Source organism: Nicotiana tabacum, chromosome 11 (assembly GCF_000715075.1).
Source record: "Nicotiana tabacum cultivar K326 chromosome 11, ASM71507v2, whole genome shotgun sequence".
Taxonomy (NCBI): Eukaryota; Viridiplantae; Streptophyta; class Magnoliopsida; order Solanales; family Solanaceae; genus Nicotiana; species Nicotiana tabacum.
Window position 1 is genome coordinate 46,142,072 of NC_134090.1, and position 21,449 is coordinate 46,163,520.

At 39.9% G+C, this 21,449-nt stretch overlaps 1 protein-coding gene and 1 non-coding gene across 2 annotated transcripts; both read right to left on the reverse strand.

Moving 5' to 3' along the window:
• Positions 1-3,133: 3,133 nt before the first annotated feature.
• Positions 3,134-3,856, reverse strand: LOC107769541 (uncharacterized). Its single transcript, XM_016588767.2, has one exon. It carries the CDS (start codon positions 3,854-3,856, stop codon positions 3,134-3,136), a length of 723 nt encoding a protein of 240 aa, XP_016444253.2.
• A 2,896-nt stretch (positions 3,857-6,752) lies between these two features.
• LOC142166626 (small nucleolar RNA R71) lies at positions 6,753-6,858 on the reverse strand. The gene has a single exon (XR_012697029.1). It is a non-coding gene; the product is annotated as a small nucleolar RNA R71 (small nucleolar RNA).
• Positions 6,859-21,449: the final 14,591 nt, after the last annotated feature.

Genomic DNA, 21,449 nt, shown 5'->3' on the forward strand with positions numbered 1-21,449 from the left:
AATCCTTTGAGGAGTGCAAGAAGTTTTATTTGTATAGTGGGGCCTGCTTTCACGGACCCTGCAAAGCCTATAATCCAATTGCTTTGTTGGTTGCGGAAAATTTCACCAATACCATAGGTACTTTGAGCCAGGGAGCAAGATCCGTCAATATTTAATTTATAAAAAGTATGATTTGGTGGATGCCATTTGATATAGATAGGGGACTTTGTATTCTTCTTAAGTGAATGATTAGTTAAAAAGTAATATTCAGCCACCCTTGATAACAGTGAAGGCATATGTAAATCCATTTTTTGATGTTCATAAATAAATTTATTTCTTTTAATCCAAATTTCCTATAATGCAAAAAGAATCATAGTTGTATAAGGAATTTTGTGAGGTGTCGAAACCAGTAGGGTATGTATAAGCTTGTACAACCAATTCATAATATCATTTTGGGGTATTGAGAAAGTGCTAGTGGGAGGTGGTACCCTAAGGGATTTCCAAAGATGTAGGGCGTTAGGACAATGTTGAAATAAATGACTAATTGTTTCAGTGTCTTTATGACACTGTGGACATGTTGCTGAATTGGTAATACCTAGTAGTATAAGATACACAGCTGTTGGAAGTCTGTCATGGCAAATTAACCAAAGGAAAAGGATATTTTATGAGGAATTTGATGTTTCCAAATCCACTTGTACGAGGTGGTTATGAATGTACCACTAGGTGTATTAGTGGTGCTAAGATACTTGTACATTGAGTTAACTAAGAAGATACCATTCTCTGTTAGATCCCAGTAAATTTTGTCATAGGTAGTGGATACAAGTGGTATATAAATATTATTAATTAGGGAAATTATATGCGGGGTAAGTCAAAAGGTATGTTATCTAGGTGCCATCTATTATTGTAATAATAATTAGAAGCCAATTTATTCTCCTCAAATTGAGGCATAGGTCCATAAATGTAGTTTCTAATTATTAGATTATGTTTGAGCCATGGGTCATTCCAGAACCTAACATGTTGTCCTGTTGTAATATTCCATTTATAACCTAACCTGCAATAGTTCCAGCCGTTAATTATATTACGCCAAGTATTAGAACATTTATAATTTATTAAAGATTGTGGCCGTGCATAATTATGTAAAAGAACTTTTGCCCACAGCTGTTGTGGATCATTGAACATTCGTCATGCAAGGCTTGCATGAAGTGATTGGTTTTTTGTACAGAGATTTTGTATACCTAAACCCCCCAGTTCCAAAGGTTGCGTGATTGTAGACCACTTTATGAGATGTAATTTTTCTTTTGAGGAGTTGTGCCCCATAGAAAATTCCGTTGATACCGATTAAGGTAGCTTAGTATATACGTAGGTATTTTTATATATTGCATCAAGTGATTAGGAAGGTGATTGAGGGTATATTTGATTAAAGTTAGTCTTCCCGCTCGAGATAGAAAATTAGTTTTCCATCCTGCCAATTTTGTTTTAATGATATCAAGTAAGAATTGATAGTCATTTTTGGAAAGCTTAGTTTTAAAAATAGGGAACCCCAAATACTTTCCAAAACTACGCCCTTCCTTCATACGAAAAATTTGAAGAATAATATTCTTAGTATTTGGTTGACAATTTTTTGAAAAGTAAATATTTGATGTATCAAAGTTTATAGATTGGCCAGACTGGTGAGTAAACTATGTAATAGTATTAACCATTGATTGATACGTACTAGCTGTAATTTGTAAGGTGAGGATAATATCGTCTGCAAATAATAAATGAGATAATTGTGGGCCATTTTTTGATAAAGAAATTGGTTTCCATGCCTGGTAGTCAACTGCATTATTTATTTTCCTGGAAACATTTCGAGACATAGGATGAACAGATAAGGTGACAGAGGATCACCTTGTCTAATGACTCTTGTGAGTTTAAAAGAATCAATTGGACTACCATTAATTAAATTAGAGGTTGTAGTGATGGTAATACAAGACATGATTAATTTAGTAAATTTATCAGGGAAGTTTAGACTTAATAAAGTATTACGAATGAAGGACCATTCTAATTTATCAAACGCTTTTTCTAGATCTATCTTAAGAAGCATACTAAGATTGTTACCCTTCATTTTCTGAAATTTATTAATAATTTATTGTACTATGATAGCATTATCTATAGCTCTTTTGTTTTGTTGAAAACTAGATTGTGTGGGATGGATAATATGATCCAGTATTGGCTTTAATCAGTTAACTAAAATTTTTGTAATAATTTTGTAAATAGTATTACAAAGACTAATAGATCTATGTTAAGCAATTGTGGATGCGTTATTATTTTTGGGAATAAGACAGATAAAAGTAGAATTTATTTTTGGGTCAATTTCATGGTAGAAATATTTAACAAAGTCCCCTATAGTGTCCCAGTAATTTTGGTAAAAAAGAGGGTGAAAGCCATCTGGTCCAGGTGCTTTCATAGGTTTGAATAAATTAATAGCATTAAGAATTTCAAAGTCTTGTAAAGGTTGTGTGAGGGATGTTTGATCAACAAATGTTAGGATGTTTGAAGGAAGAAGTTTTGTTTTTGAAATTGAAATTGTTTTTTGAGTGGTAAATAAGTTTTGATAATAAAGGGAAATGTTATCAAGTATTTGGGTGGGATTCGTTATCCAATTTCCCCCCTGATCTTGAATAGTCGTTATTCTATTATGTCTTCTACGATTAATAGTACGTAGGTGAAAAAATTTAGTGTTGGCATCCCCATTATTAAGCCAGTCAATACGAGATTTTAGTTTCCAAGAATCTTCTTCTAACCTAAGTATTCTATTAAAATCTACCTTTAATTCATGTTCCAAGTTCTGTAAGAAATTGCTAGTTGGATAGTGGATAGATGACTGAATTCCACTTAATCTGGCTAGAATCTTCCTCTTTTGCTTAAAAATGTTACCAAAGGTAGACTTATTCCATTCTTGCACTGTGGTTGTGAAATTATCAATGACAGGAAGTAGTGCCAAGTTGTCCATCCAAGCTTGCCTAACCACAAATTGAAAAGCAGGATGACTAGTCCAAATAGTCTCAAATCTAAATATTTTTTTCCTAAGTAAAGGACAGTGTTGAAACTCTAGTCGAATGGGACAATGATCTGAGTGAGTACGGGGAAGGTGTGTAACAAGAGTGTTAGGGTATTAATTAATCCATTCATAGTTAGCAACTATACGATCAATACGTTCAAAAATGATATACTTCTTATGTCTTCCATTAGTCCAAGTATATCGACTACCCTTATATCCTAAATCAGTCATTTGGCAGTAATTAAGGCAGTCCAAAAACTTATGAGAACGTGAGTTATTTATAGGAAGTCCACCAAATTTATCAGTAACATGTGTTATTTCATTAAAGTCTCCTCCAATAATCCAAGGTCCTTTATAATTATCATATACAGACATGAAATTTTCCCATAACGATTGTCTATTAACTAATTCATTACTAGCATAGATGATAGTGAATAAAAATGTAAAAGGCAAGGGTTTCACCAGGACATGGTAGTGTATTTCTTGTGCAGTGGTGGCTACTGGATCGACATCTAGAACACTTGATAACCACAAGATTGCAATTCCTCCAAAATGGCGTGTTGCAGCAACCTCAATCATACCATCAAAGTTAAAATTTTCCTTCACATTTTGGTGAGTTTGGCAGTGTGTTTCCAAGAGAACAACTAAAGCCGGCCTATTATAGTCAAGTAAAGACCTAAAGTTACGTCTAAACTCCGTGGAAAGGGCTCCTCTACAATTCCAGATGATGAAATTCATATGATTGTCGGCTTGTTCAGTCGTTGGGCTTCTCCGTCTACTCGTCCAGTTGCTCCTGCTCTCTCCTGGACGTAGGCCAAAAGTGCGTAGTAGAAGCATCGCATATTTCCCCACCTCTGAGTTGGTGGTGGGCCTTAGAAGAAAGGATACTCTCATTAGATTTAGAGGACACCTTACGAATATTTTTCTTTCGTATTCCTCCTTATGCACAAATACCTTTATTTTGTCGAGCCATGCATGTATTGGTTGTATACGACTGCTGCTTCGAGTTCTTCCTGGAAATTCTCGTCTTGTTCTTCTTGATTGGGACTGTGTGGTGGTGAGTTGGCTAGTGTTGGTGTTGGTGTTAGTAAAGTTGGTGGTTCCAAGAGAGGGAGAAGTGGTTGTGGATTCGTATAAGGCTAAATCCAGGGTGTTGCTGGGGTCGGGGGTGGATAAAACGGCATGCAAATAAGATGAGGATATAGGTAAGTAGGATCTCAAACTGGTGTTGGAAGATTGAGAGGTTGATACGGCGAGAGGTATGGTGCTTGCATCATTGACCAATGATATCTTGTGAATGGTTCCGTCCCTAGTTGCATTCTTTCTGCTATTATTTGAGCAAGGTCGCGTGGATTGTTGATTAGGATTGTCACCTCTTGGTGATTGACTTCCATGGTGAAAATTAGGGCATGATTTTGAAGCCCCGTCTCTAGCCAAGATGCAAGAGTTAACGGTGCTTGGGGTGATTGAGCTGTGTAAATTATCGTGTTAGGCTCCATTATCAAGTGGGATGGAGGAAATGAGATTGGATTCTAAGAGTGGTGTAGCCGATGTATATTCTGGTGTTGGGGGTGGGGTTGTGACCTTCTTAGATAATTGAGGTTGTTGGCAAGCATTGTGTAACTTAGTGGAAATTGTTGAATGAGTGATCGATGGGGATAAGGCCGAGTTGGAAGATGAAATTGCAACATGCAAGATAGGAGGATGAGTATGAGTGGAGGTGATAATAGGCTAGATTTATATAATTTGGCAATTGTTTATGCCCCAACTTAATTATGTTTCAATGTTATAATATAGTTAAATGATAAAAAAAATGGGCTCTAATTATGAATGTCACACGTTGCAGGAGTGAGGAGCTTGTATGAGGTCTTAAAGATGTGATTGGAGCTACATTGAAGCAAGAAAAAAACCCCTAGGAGCTGAGTACGGAAGAAGACGAGAAAAAGAATAGTTAAAATGAAGGCCTAGACTAGCGCAGCCATTAACGCACCCACTAGCGCGACCGCGCTAGCTCAGATGGTCGAGGCAGAATGGTAGGGCATTAGCGTGGCCATTAGCGCGCCCACTAGCGCGACCATGCTAGCCCGTTCCGGAATATTAATTTTCAGGGGTAAACTTGGAAGTCTGGGGGAAAAACTCACTTAACCTATAGAAGGTCAAGCTCGCCCAAGAGAGGATTAGGCAGCTTTTGATAGCTTACTGCAAGAAAAGGAGAGGCAAGAGGCAAGGAGGATGATTCAACATCAAGTTCTTCCTTTCTTCCTTTTGTTTTTATGATTTGTGATGAATTTGATTATTGTTGTGATGCACACTAGTATGAGTAGCTAAATATTTAGTCTAAGGTTTGATGGAACCTATTGAAGGATGAACTTCTTGATTATGTTAATAGTTTGCCATTTTAATCTCTATTTGTTCAACTACGTGCTTGTTGTAGTTAATTGATAGGATCCTCAATTAGCTATGCCTATATAGTATGCATAAATCGGAAGAGAGTGCATATTTAAGTAATTGTTGAACAACACCACTCCCAAAATATATGAGGGATCAATAATTGCGGGTTTAAAGGCGGGATTAGGGATAACGAAGCCTTGGGTGCATTCTAAATGAGCGGTAATAAACAAAGCCAGCTAGCGTAACTTTGGAGAGTGCGTCTAGTAGATTATCGTGATTACTCAGGAGAGATTTACGGTAGTAATAGTGCTCATGATTGATAGAGATGATTTGGTGATTCTATGTGAAGCATAATCGGAAGGGAGTCCATCAATAGGGGTAATCCTAGCCTTAGAACCTTCTCTTAATTGGTTACAACTCAATTATAGTTAGTTGTCAGTTGCTTATTTACATTCATTCGTAGTTAGTAGAAATACCCTTAATTGTTATTTACAACGTTTGAGTAGTTGATTCCGTGGAATTTAGTAAGTCTAACGAGAAGTAATGATAGGTTAAGTCCTCATGGGTTCGACTCTGGGCTAAATACTCAGATTATATTTGCAACGTCCGCGTGTCTTTTTTATAAGGCATAGTTGGGCGTGATCAAATTTTGGCGCCGTTGCCGGGGACTTTTAACGGTGTTATAAATTATAATTGAGAGAAGTACAAAAATTCTTAGTGTAGTCAGTTTTCTCTATACCCAATCTTTACATTGAAATTTTAACGTTTGTTGACTTGGTTGCACAGGTGCATGCCTAGAAACTCATCGAGAACTTGTGAAGTATTTGAAGCATTATCAGATCCCGAGAAAGTTTTCAAGGCCTTGAACCGGGCCAACCGGAAAAACAAACAACTGAACACTTCGAAACAGAAATGGGAGATCACGAAGAGGACCCAACTGTACCAATAGCGCCAGTGGCACCTATTGTGCCAGAGGCAACTCTCTATGACTGGGCACAACCCACAGCTAAAAATCTGGCCACCTCGATTTTAGTCCCGCAGATACAGGCTGAATCATTCCAAATCACGAATAACATGCTGCACTTATTGCAAAACAAGGGACTATTTTCGGGGTCACAAGTCGAAGATCCTCAACAACACTTGAAGAATTTCCTGTCAATCTGCAAAGCCCAAAGGCAGCCCAACGTAACTCCAGAAGCAATCAAGCTGTTATTGTTTCCATTCTCAGTGACAGGAGCTGCCCAGACCTGGCTAAACTCACTCTCCATAAATTCCATAACAACTTGGGAGGAGTTAGTCAAGCAATTCGTGAACAAGTTCCACCCACCTAACAAAACCGCTCAACAAATTGATGAAATTTTGAGTTTTAAACAGAGACCAATGGAGACACTACATGAAACATGGGAACGATTCAAGGGGATGCTGGTTATATGTCCGCACCATATATTCCAGATCTGATGTTGGGGCAACGGTTTTACATGGGATTGTCAGATAGCATGAAGAACATTGTTGATGCTTTAGCTGGCGGAGCATTTTTGAGCAAAACATGGAGAGAAGGCCAGGGTCTTCTTGACAAGATGGCACAGAATTCAGGATGGATAACCAGGAATGCACCTATCACTCCTGTGGTGCACTCAATGCCCTTAGATCCATCCAACTCTATGGCTGAAAATATGGCTACTTATTGACACAAATGAGCATACTCACCAAAAAGGTGGAAGAGTCAGGGAAGAAGCAGCAGGTACACATTGTAGATACTACCAATGGGGGCTTGTGCACATCATGCATTAATCATCCAGTTGGTAACCAGTGGAATGAAGAACATGATCATCATCACTACCCTAAAGACATGAACTATGTGTCGAATTATGGAGGCCAGAGACTGGGTGGTCAGAATTGGGGCCAGCAGAATCAGCAGTACATGCCAGCCCAGCCACGGTTCAACAATGGGAACATGGGAGGTATGAGACCCCCTAATAATATGGCGCCTTACCCAAAGGCCACAGAGATATAATAATCAGAATCAACAACATGGATATCACCCTCATCAGCAGCAGCATGGTGGAAGGTAGGAAGATGGGTTTGCTAGACTTGAAGCAATGATGCAGCAGGTTATTAGGTCTAACGCAAAGATTAGTGAGAGAATAGATGCACATGATTCAGCGATCAAGAATATTGAAATACATATGGGCCAAATTTCAATGTCTCTGAACAATCGTCCTCATGGGACACTACCTGCAGACACCCAGATCAATCCAAATGATCAAGGCCCAAAGCACCTGATGGCTGTGAGTCTACGTAATGGCAAAGATTTGGATGTAGAGCAAGAGAGGGCTTGAGAATCTAGACAAGCGGAGACACTCATACCAGTGCCCATTGAGCTGGATGAGTCAACGAAACTGACAGAGGTGACAGTCCAGCCTGCCCAAGAAGAAAATAACATTCAGATTGAGATCGAGAAAGAAGCTGACACAACCCAGGAACCATTAGTTAAGGTGGCAACTGATAAAGATCAATCCCAAATGATTGGGAAGAAGAGACCTCCTGCACCCTTCCCTCAGAGGCTGGCTAAGTACCAAAAGGAGGAGCAATACAAGAAGTTCTTGGAGATGCTAAAACAAATCCAGGTAAATATTCCATTGATTGATACTTTGAAAGAGATGCCTGGGTATGCAAAAATGATGAAAGACTTAGTGTCTCGAAAATTTGATTTCCAAGACTTGGCCACAGTTACTCTTACTCAGACCTGTAGTGCAGTGGTGACTAGACCAATTGCGGAAAAGCTATCTGACCCAGGGAGCTTTACAATTCCATGTACTATTGGTAATTTTTCTTTTGCTAAGGCACGGTGTGATCTAGGGGCCAACATTAATCTTATGCCTTTGGCGATTTATAAGAAACTGGGTATTAGAAGAGCTAAACCCACCTCTATGTTGTTGCAGCTGGCTGACAGGACTGTAAAGCAACCCTCATGTATCCTGGATGATGTGTTGATTCAGGTAGGGAAATTTGTATTCCCTGCAGATTTTGTGATCTTAGACTACAAAGTAGATGAAGAGATTCCCATAATTTTGGGAAGACCGTTCTTGGCCACTGGGAGAGCTCTCATTGATTGTGAGACTGGGGAGCTCAAGATGAGATTGAACGACGAAGAGATAACATTCAATGTACAGAAATCTATGAGGCGACCAAGTGAATTCGCCAATTGCTCTCTTATTGAAGCCGTGGATGTAATCGTAGAGACTGATGATGAGATGCTGACTACTGAGGACCCTCTTGCTGCATGTTTGATTAATTTAGATGAGGTACATGGAGAAGAACTGGCAGAATGGGTGATGACATTAGAGGGTAGAGGGTTCTGGGATAGAACTCTTGAATTTGAGCCCTTGCACTTGGAAAATAGAGAACCACCAAAGCTGGAGTTGAAGCCACTGCCCGTCCATCTCAGGTATGAGTTCCTTCGACCTGACTCCACATTACTTGTTATTATCTCATCTAGTTTGTTAGATGTGCAGGAACAACAACTTTTGTAGGTACTCAAGGAGTGTAAGACTGCTATTGGGTGGACCATGGCAGACATAAAGGGGATTAGCCCAGCCTACTGTACACACAAAATTCTGCTGGAAGAGGGACACAAACCTTCCAGGGAATACCAAAGAAGGTTGAACCCCAACATGAAGGAAGTGATGAAGAAAGAAGTGATAAAGTGGTTAGATGCGGGAATCATTTTCCCAATATCTGACATCAGCTGGGGTAGCCCGGTTCAATGTGTACCTAAAAAGGAGGGCATGACGGTAGTTAAAAATAATAACAATGAACTGATCTCTATGAGAACCGTCACGGGCTGGAGAATTTGCATGGATTACAGAAAGTTAAATCTAGCCACCCGGAAAGACCACTTCCCACTTCCCTTCATTTATTAGATGTTAGACATATTGGCAAGGAGGCCGCATTTTTGTTTTTTGGATGGGTACTCAGGGTACAATCAGATCTCTATTGCACCAGAGGACAGAGAGAAGACCTCTTTCACTTGCCCGTATAGCATTTATACCTTTCGGAGGATGCCCTTTGGCCTATGCAATGCACCAGCCACATTCCAAAGGTGCATGATGGCCATATTCACTGACATGGTGGAGGACACAATGGAGGTATTCATGGATGATTTCTCAGTGGTGGGGAACTCATTTGATGAGTATCTTATAAATCTGACTCGTGTGCTGAGACGGTGTATTGAGACTAACCTGATTCTTAATTGGGAGAAGTGTCATTTCATGGTACAAGAGGGCATAGTCTTGGGGCACCGGGTGTCAAGCAAAGGAATTGAGGTGGATCGTGCTAAAGTGGATGTGATAGCAAAGCTGCCCCTCCAACTTCAGTCAAGGAAATCGGGAGCTTTCTCGGGCATGCCGGTTTCTATCGGAGATTCATAAGAGACTTCTCAAAATTGCCAACCCTCTCTGTAAGTTGTTAGAAAAAGATCACCCTTTCTTGTTTACTAATGACTGCAGGGTAGCATTCGAGGAGCTGAAGAAGAGGCTAGTCACAACACCTATCATTGTTACCCCCGATTGGGAGCAACCATTCGAACTCATGTGTGATGCCAGTGACTACGCAGTGGGGGCAGTGCTGGGACAGCGGAAAGACAAGCTGATGCATCCAATCTACTATGCTAGTAGAACGCTGAGTGAAGCCCAACTGAATTACACTGTGACTGAGAAGGAGATGTTGGATGTGGTGTTTGCTTTCGACAAGTTCAGATCATACCTGATTGGCTCTAAGGTAATTATATACACTGATCATGCAGCTCTCATGTACTTGATTGAGAAAAAGGAGTCTAAGTCGTGCCTGATTCGTTGGGTGCTACTATTGCAAGAATTCGACCTCAAAATTCGTGACCGTAAAGGCATAGAAAATCAAGTCGATGATCATCTATCGCGACTTGAAGGAGCTAAAAACTCAATCGAGGTTGAAGATATTCTGCAAACCTTTCCAGACAAGCAAGTGCTCGCTACTAGTCTTGAGGAAGTTCCATGCTATGCAGATTATGCAAATTACCTGGCCAGCGGTATAGTTCCCTATGACCTTTCATCTGTACAAAAGAAAAAATTTTATCGTGACTGTCGCATGTATTATTGGGATGAGCCCTATCTGTTTAGAATATGTGTTGACAATATGATCCATAGGTGTGTCCCCGAGATACAACAATCTTCTATTTTGCAGGCTTGTCACGCATCGACATATGGAGGACATTTTAGAGGGGTCATGATAGCTGCGAAAGTACTAGAGGCCGGATTCTTTTGGCCAACAATGTTTAAAGATGCGCACCAATGGGTGAAGGGCTGCAATGAATGTCAATGGACTGGGAACATTTTTTAGTCGCCATGAAATGCCCATGAACCCGATTCAAGAGGTGGAAGAGTTTGATTTTTGGGGGATTGACTTCATGGGTCCTTTCGTCATCTTCTTTGGCAATAAGTACATACTTGTTGCTGTGGATTACGTGTCCAAATAGGTAGAAGCTGCAGTGTTGCCCACTAATGATGCAAGAGTGGTGGTGGGATTTTTGAAGAAGAACATATTCACCCGCTTTGGGACACCAAGAGCGATCACCAGTGACTGAGGCGCACACTTCTATAATAGAACTTTCGAGAAGTTGCTCGCAAAGTATGATGTACGCCACAAGGTGGCTACCCCATATCATCCCCAGACTAGTGGGCAGGTTGAAGTGTCCAACAGAGAGATCAAGAGTGTGCTAACCAAGACAATGAACGCCACAAGAACTGATTGGGCGAAAAAGCTAGATGATGCACTCTGGGCGTATAGAACCACTTTTAAAACACCAATTGGTATGTCGCCATATAAGTTGGTGTTTGGGAAGGCCTGCCACTTTCCAGTGGAACTTGAACATAAAGCTTGGTGGGCACTAAAACAACTGAACCTTGACATTAAAGCTGCGGGCACAACGAGGATCACTGAATTGCATGAGCTCGACGAGTTCCGACATCTTGCTTTTGAGAGCACAAGATTGTACAAGGAAAGAATGAAGCGGTTGCATGACTAGAACATTGTTGAGCGATATTTCAAACTCGGGGACATGGTACTGCTCTATAATTCAAGATTACAGCTATTCCCGGGTAAGCTTAAGTCACGATGGTCTGGGCCATTTCGAGTGGTTGAAGTATTCCCTTCAGGAGCTGTAGAGATCGCCTCAGAGAAAGACTCTCACACATTTAAAGTCAATGGGCAGAGATTGAAGTTATACATAGGCATGAAAGAACCAAAGGAAGTGTGAGAGGTCCACCTAACGGAACCTCCAAGGTCGAGCGAGACTTAAATGCGCTTGTCTGCGTCATGCCACAACATTAACTAAGGCGCTGGTTGAGAGGCAACCCAACGATAGTAGTGGTTGTTAATTGTGAGTTTTAGGAAGTGCTAACCAATGCAGGTGACAATGGGCGGGGTGATAAAACCATCAGAAGTGGTAAGAACAGGTGGAAAATGTGAAAACTTTTCGTCCAGGAGCGCGCCTTTTAACGCGCTACTGACCGCGCTAATGGGAAAACATTCTTCTTGGCCTGCGCTCGTGAATGCGCTCCTGGCCGCGCTACTAGCGCAATCGCCCTAGTGAGCGCGCTAGTTCCGACGATTTTTTTGTGTTATATTTTCTAAGTTATTCTAATTTTATTTTTTTTGTTAGTTGTAATAAAACCCCACCTCCTTTAATCCCCCAACCCCATGCCCCACTCCCTACGCCCCAATTCCAAACACAAGAGAAAGAGAAACTAAAACCCTCCCCAAATCCTCTTCTTCATCAAATCCCGTTCACCTTCAACTCCCCTCTTCCACAAATTTTCATCTTTTTTTTCAATTGGCCCCAAGTCTCTAACCACATTCTCCTCCACCTTTCTTCTCTGTTCCCCACCTTCTATCACTACAGGTATGCATTTTAGGGACCATTTTTTTTCTTTTGTTCCTTTTATTTCTGATTTTTGTTTTTATTTTTATTATTGTTGCTCTTGCCTTTGTTTAGTCGAAATTTGTAGTATATGTTGTAGTAACTATGTATGGAATGGTTGGTGGAGTTAGAGAATGATTTAGTTGTGCTTGTGGCTACATTGTGGTGGTTTTTGATGTTGTCAAATGCTTGAAAAGGGTTGTGAGTGCCTAATGCCCACAAGGTGTTTGTGGAAATGCCTCAATGAACGTAACTATGTAGTTGTAACCACTTATGCTTGTGAAGTCTGAGTAACCACAATGCGTCACAATTTGTGTTGGGCTGTGCTAATGTGTTCCCATTTTTCAGGTACTATGACTCCATCTCGGAAGCGCCGTACCACAGGTGCATCTTCTAGCAGCCAAGCCGGCTTGTCCAGGACACGAGGAGCAGCCCCCGCACGCCCCTTTGATAGCACCAGATTTGTCTCGACCAAGGCTCAGGACCTCTTTGCGGCGAAGGCCTTTAAAAAACTGATTCCGGAGAGGTGTATTAACATCGGAATGGGCCAGCGGCACTGCCCTCACATGTACAATGAGCTGCTAAGGTGGGGGTTGCAAACCTTCATTAATGAGCCAGGTGAGGGCAATGTCATGGTTGTTAGAGAGTTTTACTCCAATGTCGAAGCATGACAATGGTGTAGTCACGGTGCGCCGAAAGGCGGTGAATTCTTCTATTAAGGTGATACGGACGACATACCAGTTGCCCCCTCCTATGGTTGATTATGATGGCTTTTATGAGTATGGTCGTAACCCAACACACGAAAAGTGGTAGCGATTCTTTGAAACAATCTGTGTACCAGGGAAGGAGGTGGTTTGGATGAAATATGGTAAGAAGTTTCACTCCTTGGCACTAACCTTTGAAGGAAAGTGCTGGCTGTATCTTATCAACAACCGCCTGCTTTCGTCCTCCAACACTACAGAGGTAAATGGGCCCCGAGCAGCTTTGATTTGGTGCTTCGTCAATGGTCACAACTTCGACATGGCTAAAGTGATACATGAAGAGATGTTCATCTGCTGCCCAGTGAAAAGGTATAGGTTCTTTTTCCCTTCTTTAGTTACTCAGCTTTGCAGGGAAGCTCGGGTGCCAAAAATCTAGCTGTGGATGGGCTAGTACCAAAAGACCGCAAGTTCCGGACTGACAAGGTAACAACGGGTAAGGAGCCGGCGGCAGCTGAGGGGGAGGATAGTAGTGGCTCTGATGACTCGGACGAAGAGGAAGATGAGCAGGAGGATGTGGAGGCCGAACTACAGGCCCATGAGCACAGTGCAGCAGTTGCATCACCACATAGGGCTTCAACATCTTCACAGCCACGTCGTAGTACCCGCATGACCGCTTTGGAGCAGGATATGGCTGGGTTGCGTACCTCCGTCACTGATTTAGGTGTCCGCGTTGACGCGGTGGCTGAGCGGAAGGTGAAGTTGAAAAAGAAATTCTTAGGCTAGCTGAGAGCTCTAGGTCGCGCATGTAATGTGAACCCAGACACCGTCTCTGATCAAGAGTGATCCTTCAGGGAAGTTCCTTTACCTCACTATTCTTTAAATTTTGATGCCATGAGGACATGTCTACATTTTAAGTGTGGGGTGGGGGATACTTCAATGTATATATGTAATTGTACAATTTGACTGTTTGATGTTTCTTTGTTTTGCGTTGATTGTTTTCGGTGTTTGAGTAATAGTTTCATTAGGTTAGTTTAAAGTAGGTAAGTGGCTTGTCCCGACGACGGATCTCTTTCGGCGGGATTCTTGAGGGACTAAGTCGATCGAAAAAAAAAAAGAAGGAAATATGGAGACTCTTCCTGATGACGGAGCCTTTAGACAATTTTCTTGAGGGAAGTAAGTTTAGAGAAAAGACCAAAAAGATTTTTTTTAGGTAGTGTAGTAACCCCCCCTCCCCCCCTTGGTTTTTCTTTGGGCCACGATTCTTTTCCAAGGGTTTAGCTTGAACCGGGTATAGGTAGTTTTTGTTCATTTTTTTTTCTTTTTAGTAGATGAGGATTAATGGGCTACAAGCTAAAATCGAAATTTAAGCCTCTAGCGTTGATACACCTAAACACAATAGACACTAGAGTGTAACACTTAGTCTCAGTAGTTGATTCTTGCTAAAGTGCCTTAAAAATTGTATGTTTGTTACTGACTTGAATACTCAGAAGAGAGTGTCTTGATAAGCCAATATAGAATGAGTCATGTGCCATATGTGTGTGAGCTTTACTGTATTTCATGATTCACATTTGATGCCTAGAAATTTCCTTGTGTGTTTGCAAAGCGAAATAGTAGTTTCATTCAGTCCTAGAAGTGATATAGACATTTCTTTGTTGAGCTAGACATATAAAGTAAATCCAGCTAATTGTATTACATCTTAGTTAACCCTGTTGAGCCTATAAGCCTGTTTCTTTGGCAACCACATTGCGAACCTTACCCATTTATTTAAATAGCCTGCTGTTTGAACCCTTTTACCTCCCATAAGCACTTGAATGGTATGGAAATTATGCAAAGGCAAAAGTTTGGGGTGGTGGTTTGGTTTTTGAGTGGAACTGTTGAAATAGAGAAAATGTGCAGTGTTTGGAAAAGTAAAAGAATAAGCACCACCAGAAAAAAAAGAGTAAATGTAGTAATCGATAAGTGGTGGTTGGTTATAATTGCATCTAATGGATGAGGTTGTTGTAAATAAAAGTAAAAGTGGTTGGATGTCTGGTTGACATAACTATGGCTTTGAATGTTAATGTAATTGTACTAAAAAGTGCTTAGGAAGGTTAGTCACTATATCCAAATATATCCTACCCGTTCCTTAGCCTACATTACAACCAAGTGAAGTCCTATTGATCTTAGACTGAGTGGGCTCGATTAGTAGAGTAGTACACTAAGGGCAAGCCTATGGTGCATCTTTGTGGCATGTGAATGTTCTTTTTGAGAGTGAGCTAGTTTTGTCTATCTAAGTTCCTAATTGTTCTAAACATCATTATATGTGGAACTACTCTTTTGTGTGAATGTGAGGGCATGTGATTCATGAAGGAAGGACAAGTCTTGACCTCTGTCTAGAGTAGCTTGAGAAAATATGAATATTGCACGGCACGTGAGAGTCGACTTTTGAAGCTAAGATTGTTCACTACTAGGCATAACTCATATGATTTGTTCTTGGTGTGATGCGTTAGGGAAGAATGCTTAGTGAAGGAACCTCTATAGAGTGTGGTGGATTGCTCGAGGACTAGCAATGATTTAAGTGTGGGGTGTTGATAATAAGCTAGATTTATGTAATTTGGCGATTGTTTATGCCCCAATATAATTATGTTTCAATGTTATAATATAGTTAAATGATGAAAAATGGGCTATAATTATGAATGTCACACGTTGCAGGAGTGAGGAGCTTGTATGAGGCCTTAAAGCTGTGATTGAAGCTACATTGAAGCAAGAAAAAAAACCTTAGGAGCTGAGTACGCGAGAAGATGAGAAAAAGAATAGTTAAAATGAAGGCCTGGACTAGAGCGGCCATTAGCGCGGCCACTAGCGCGACCGCGCTAGCCCAGATGGTCGAGGCAGAATGGTAGGGCATTAGCGCGCCCACTAGCGCGACCGCGCTTGCCCAGTTCCGGAATATTAATTTTCAGGGGTAAACTTGGAAGTCTGGGGGAAAAATTTATTTAACCTATAGAAGGTCAAGCTCGCCCAAGAGGGGATTAGGTAGTTGTTATGACCCGTATTATTACGTCGACGTTATGCTCTACAACACTATAATACGATGATATTACCCTCTGCAGTAGTATATTACGACAATATTACATTCTGCAGTATTACATTACGGTGATGTTATGCTTTATAGTATTAAGTTACGACAATGTTGCGCCCTGTAGTATTTTTACGTTGAATTTGTCGTAAGGTAATTGACATCAGTCCAAGGAAAAGATTATTTGGGGATTATAAGGATTATGTTATTTCACAAGTGATTAGTAAATTCATGAAGGTGAAAGGGGGAGCAAGTCTAAGAAAAACGAATTTGGTCAAAGTTTGGCATTTTGAGATAAAATATGGCACGAGCTAAAATACCCGATATTTATGGATTAGTACCATACAAAGCACTACATGGCCATGATAGTAAGGTATTCAAGGTATGTTAAAACAGAGTAGTATTTAATTAAGTTGAGACAATTTTTAAATTATGCGGGTAATTGATTAATTACCGGGTACCAGGATATTACCTAATTAATCCAAATGTTTGGATAAGTATTAAATCAAAACGTGGCAGCAAGCCACTACACATCTGTACGACTCTTAGCCTTTGTTAATTAGCTGGCAACTTAACAATCTATATACAAGACATTCTCTTTTAAAATTTGAATACAAAATCAAAACATGAGCTTTTCCAAATAACATGAATTCTTACAGAAAAATTCCAACTTTAATCCAATGCCAAAAATGGATGGACAATACTACTTTGGAGGTGTGCTTGGGAATTTACATTTGGTTGGTTATTTATTCAGTGAGTGGCTACAAATAGATGTCTTTGAATTAGGAAATGACCGCTCCTCCTAGAGCTTGAAGTATCGGACTGATGAACATGAACTGTGTTCCTTTGCAATTTTAAAAAAAGTACAGTGTAATTCTTCTCAAGAATATCACACGGATTATTTCCTACTCCAGGTATGTGAGGCTATCCATTTCCTTCTTTTGCACGACTCCGATTGTACATAATGTAATGAACGAGCTTCCAAAGATACTCTACTCATAGAAGCTAGCAGTACTTACATTGTTTCCCTTTTTATAGAGCGATTGATGTTGATATTGCTTCTCTTATTCTTTTGTTATAAATGTTGTTGGTACTTCCTTATTCTTATAAGATTCATTATGAAGAGTTAGTCCTAATAACGTGTACAGAGGATACCGACCTTCCGTCATTCCGAAAGGTTCAGAATATTATTCTAATGAGTCCAACATGCATTATATATATGTGTCTATTTTACTCTACCAAGCCGCGCTATAGTCGGCCAGGTACGACATCTATTGTGCAACCACTGATCAGTTGAGTTTACCGAGCTCCACGTGGCCGGGTACGATTCTACCGAACCTTATGATGGTCGGGTACATTTTTACCGAGTCCTCTTTGAGGCCGGGTACGATATGATGATGATGATGCCCACAGAGGTGAATGTTTTAAAAAGTTTATGTATATATATATATATATATGTATTATGCATTTCATATCATATCCCCTAGAGGCACTCAGATGTTACAGGTTGTATCTCCTCTATCACTCAGATGTTACAGGTTGTATCTCCTCTATTTCTCTCTTTACCTACTGTTCTTGTTTATGCTTTCCTGCCTAACATACTCGGTACTTTATTCGTACTGACGTCCCTTTTGCCTGGGGATGCTGCGTTTCATTCTCGCAGGTCCCGATTGATAGGTTGACAGTCCTCCTAGTAGGCTATCAGCTCAGCGAAGGTGTTGGTGCACTCCACTTGCTCCGGAGTTGCCTATTTGGTCAGTATGCTTTGGATATATATTGATTGGTATGGCGGGGCCCTGTCCCGACCTTTATGATTTTATGTACTCTTAGAGGCTTGTAGACAGATGTCAGGTGTATGGATAATTGTATGGCCTTGTCGGCCTATGTTTCGAGTTTACTAATGGTCATGTCAGCCTTATAGGCCCGTATGTCACATATATTAGTTTGTTTATCATGTTGGGTCTTCATATGTTGAGTATTCCCTTATGTTTTATTCTTGTTATCTCATGACGGGTTTTCTGGCTCATTTACTCATGATAACATGATAAGAAAGATATGTTACGTTGGTACTCGATTGAGTAAGGCACCGGGTGCTCATCGCGGCCCTTCGGTTTGGGTCGTGACAAGAGTGGTATCAGAGCAGTTCTGTCCTAGGGAGTCTACAAGCTGTGTCTAGTAGAGTCTTGTTTATGGGTGTGTTGTGCACCACACTTATAAGCAGGAGGCTACAGGGCATTTAGGTTTGTCACTCTTTCTTCTTACTCTAGATCGTGCAGTAGAGCTCAGTTGTAAGAATTCAAACTCCTAAATTTGACTTTAGTCGTAATACAATGATACCTACATCCACAAAGACAGTTGGCAAGAGATTGCATGTGGATGTGGAAGAGTTGAGTCAGAGGAACTCGATTTCACATCATGCTTATGATGAGTAAATATGAGGTCTTCAACAGATCATGTGTGTACTAAGATGTGTATGCTTCTTAATAAGGAGCCTTAAGGCACGGATATCTATTCACGAATATGGTGAAAATTTATGAGGAATTCAGAAGCTAGATACAAGTTTTAACAAGTAAAAGAAGTAAAGTGAAGATGGGTACGAGGCACCCAGATAATGAAGATTATCAATATTTTCAAATCAGGCAGAGAAATATAAGTATTTTGGTACCTTCATCAATGACAGAGGTAAGTACAATTGGCCACACCCATCTCAGTTATGTTCTATGGGAGCTAACATATATTATTTAAGAGAAAGATGGGATATCAGGATCCAGTTGGAGTTAAAGTAACCCAAAAATTGTGGATAGGTTGTTATCATTAACTAACGTTTCCGAAAGATGGTGCAAATGTGGTAATAGATCTCCTTCTAAGACACCCAGATGGTGAACTCTAGAGTAGTACAATCAGATACGAATACTGGAATATTCAAAAATTTCAGAAGATAGGCAGTGGGATCCTAGAAGGGACAAATATTTACCTTAGTATGAATCTAGCCCCGAGTAAAAAAAATAATGTTAGGCATTCCCAAGAGCCAGTGAGATGAAGCTAGGGGAGCTTATAGGGAAAGAACTTTTTGTTGAAGTTTTTAGAATAAAGTGATAGACAAAAAAAATATTATCCGGAGAATAAGAAGAAAATAAATGAAGCATCATGAGTAAGATGTGATATATGGGTGATAACAATAAATCAAAATATGACACGATGACAGAGTCTATAGTCAAGTGAAAGAAAATACAAGAGGTGACAAGCCTTAAGGCAATAAAAGAGTATAAGCCATAAAGTCATATTCTTATTTCGAGAAATGAGATGGTGACTTCAACGTGATTACTAGGAGGAAAGGTTAGACCCCAGAGTAATAAAAATCAGTATGGGCTGGTGAACAAGATAAAACCGAACATGAATTAGGGACCGAAGGATTTGATAATGGTCGACATCGTGAGAATTTCAAAGATCGTGCTCAAACAATAATAGAATAGACAACAGACGAATAACCTTTAAACGCCAATTAGGAAGTCGCTTACCTAAAGCAAGCACTCTGAGCAGAGTTAATCTTAAGGGACTAATTGTGCCAGTTACCGTAGGTGTCACCTTCGTGCGTAAGAAATTTAGTTATCCCTGGTACAGAAGGTTACCATAAGGTGATTAAGGTTCATTGATAATGTGAAAAGATGCCATATATGAAAAGGTAAAACAACTATAGGTAGATCGCCGTAGTACTAAATCTTAGTACTCCCCTAAAGGGGGAATATGGTGTGATATGATATTAAGTCGGAGTTAAGCGGTTCAGTTAACTATGGAATGGTAAAGAAAGAATGTGGTAAAAAGGAGAAAGGTATGATGTTGCATTTATTCAGTTCCTGCAGATATGTTGCGACTCCAGAACATTATACAAGCATGACACCGAAGAGAGGCAGTAAAAGTTTCCGGCCAGGATGTTATTGATAAATACTTGTGAATGGACACTTGATACATCAGGAGCTAGTGACGAGAGATAAGTTAAGACAAAGGATATATCCCAAGAGGGAATATATATATATATATATATATATATATATATATATATATATATATATATATATATATATATATATATGAGAATGGACCAACGAGTAATTAGTAGTTGATTCAGGAAGAGCCCAGTTATGGCTAGATAAGAGGTCACAGATAAATCAATAGATCATGCAAGATAAATGTAGTGAATCGCAGCATAGTGAATTCAGTCTCGCAGATACGAGATCACAATCATTTGAAAAAAATTTCAGATAGGAGTTGAGGTAGTTAAAGGTACCATTTTTAAGGTTTATGAAAATAAGAGAGAGTGCCACTAAGGAGACAATAAAAATTTGAGCTTAGAAGTAACCCTACGAGCACAAAGGCATAAATTTATGTAACTAAGGATTATTATAGGCGAGTAAGAATAACGAAAATTACCTTTGGGTGTACGATATATCAAGCTCGCAACTTTACAAGAGCCAGAAGGTCTCCCTAAGTACTACAATGAAAGACTAGCTGAGGAAATAAGGAAGAAGGTTTCCACCTAAGCACAAGGACCTAAAGAGGAAATGATCGTGTAACAACAGTCTCACAACAACATTGTAAGCACTCCAAAGGAAAGTGGTATTCCTACCATGGCAAATGAACGGGAAGTAAAATTAAAAGTAATATCCGAGCCCATATGAGTTGCACAAAAACTCTGGCATGTTTGGGCACTAAGATAAGCTAAGTATGGACGCAACAATGGGGCAGAAATACCATAATATAGCTTACGTTGAAAGAAAGCTAAGATGGAATGAAAGAAATTATTCGATCAATGATCTAGAATTGGTTATGTTATGGATGCACTTAAGGGTTCGGAGTTTTATGCATGCAGCATATACAGCCGTATAAGATTCTGGTATATGTTAAAAGAAGGAATTGAACCCAGGACATAAACGAGGGATTAAATTGTTAAAGGATTGTATCATGCATATTCCTCAGAGCCCATGAAAGGCTAAACAGAATAACTAATACCATTAATCCCAAATCTGGAGTTAACTTAAGTCGACATAAAGGCCGATCAGGAAAAGGATGAAACTAAAGAGTTATATCAATGAAGTAAATTAGGAATTCGATTATTGGAACCAGAAGTGATAGGAATCATGATTAAGAGCATAGTATAATCACTCTTAAATATTAGAGGTGCAAGAAAGATAGCACAACAACTATATTCAATAACGGCTCTACGATAAAGCCAGTTAGAATAAGTACCAGCCTCATAAGAAGTTAGTATGGAGCTCCCACCAGATTGTATAGGCACCAGAGGTGAAAGTATTATAATAGAGCTTCAAA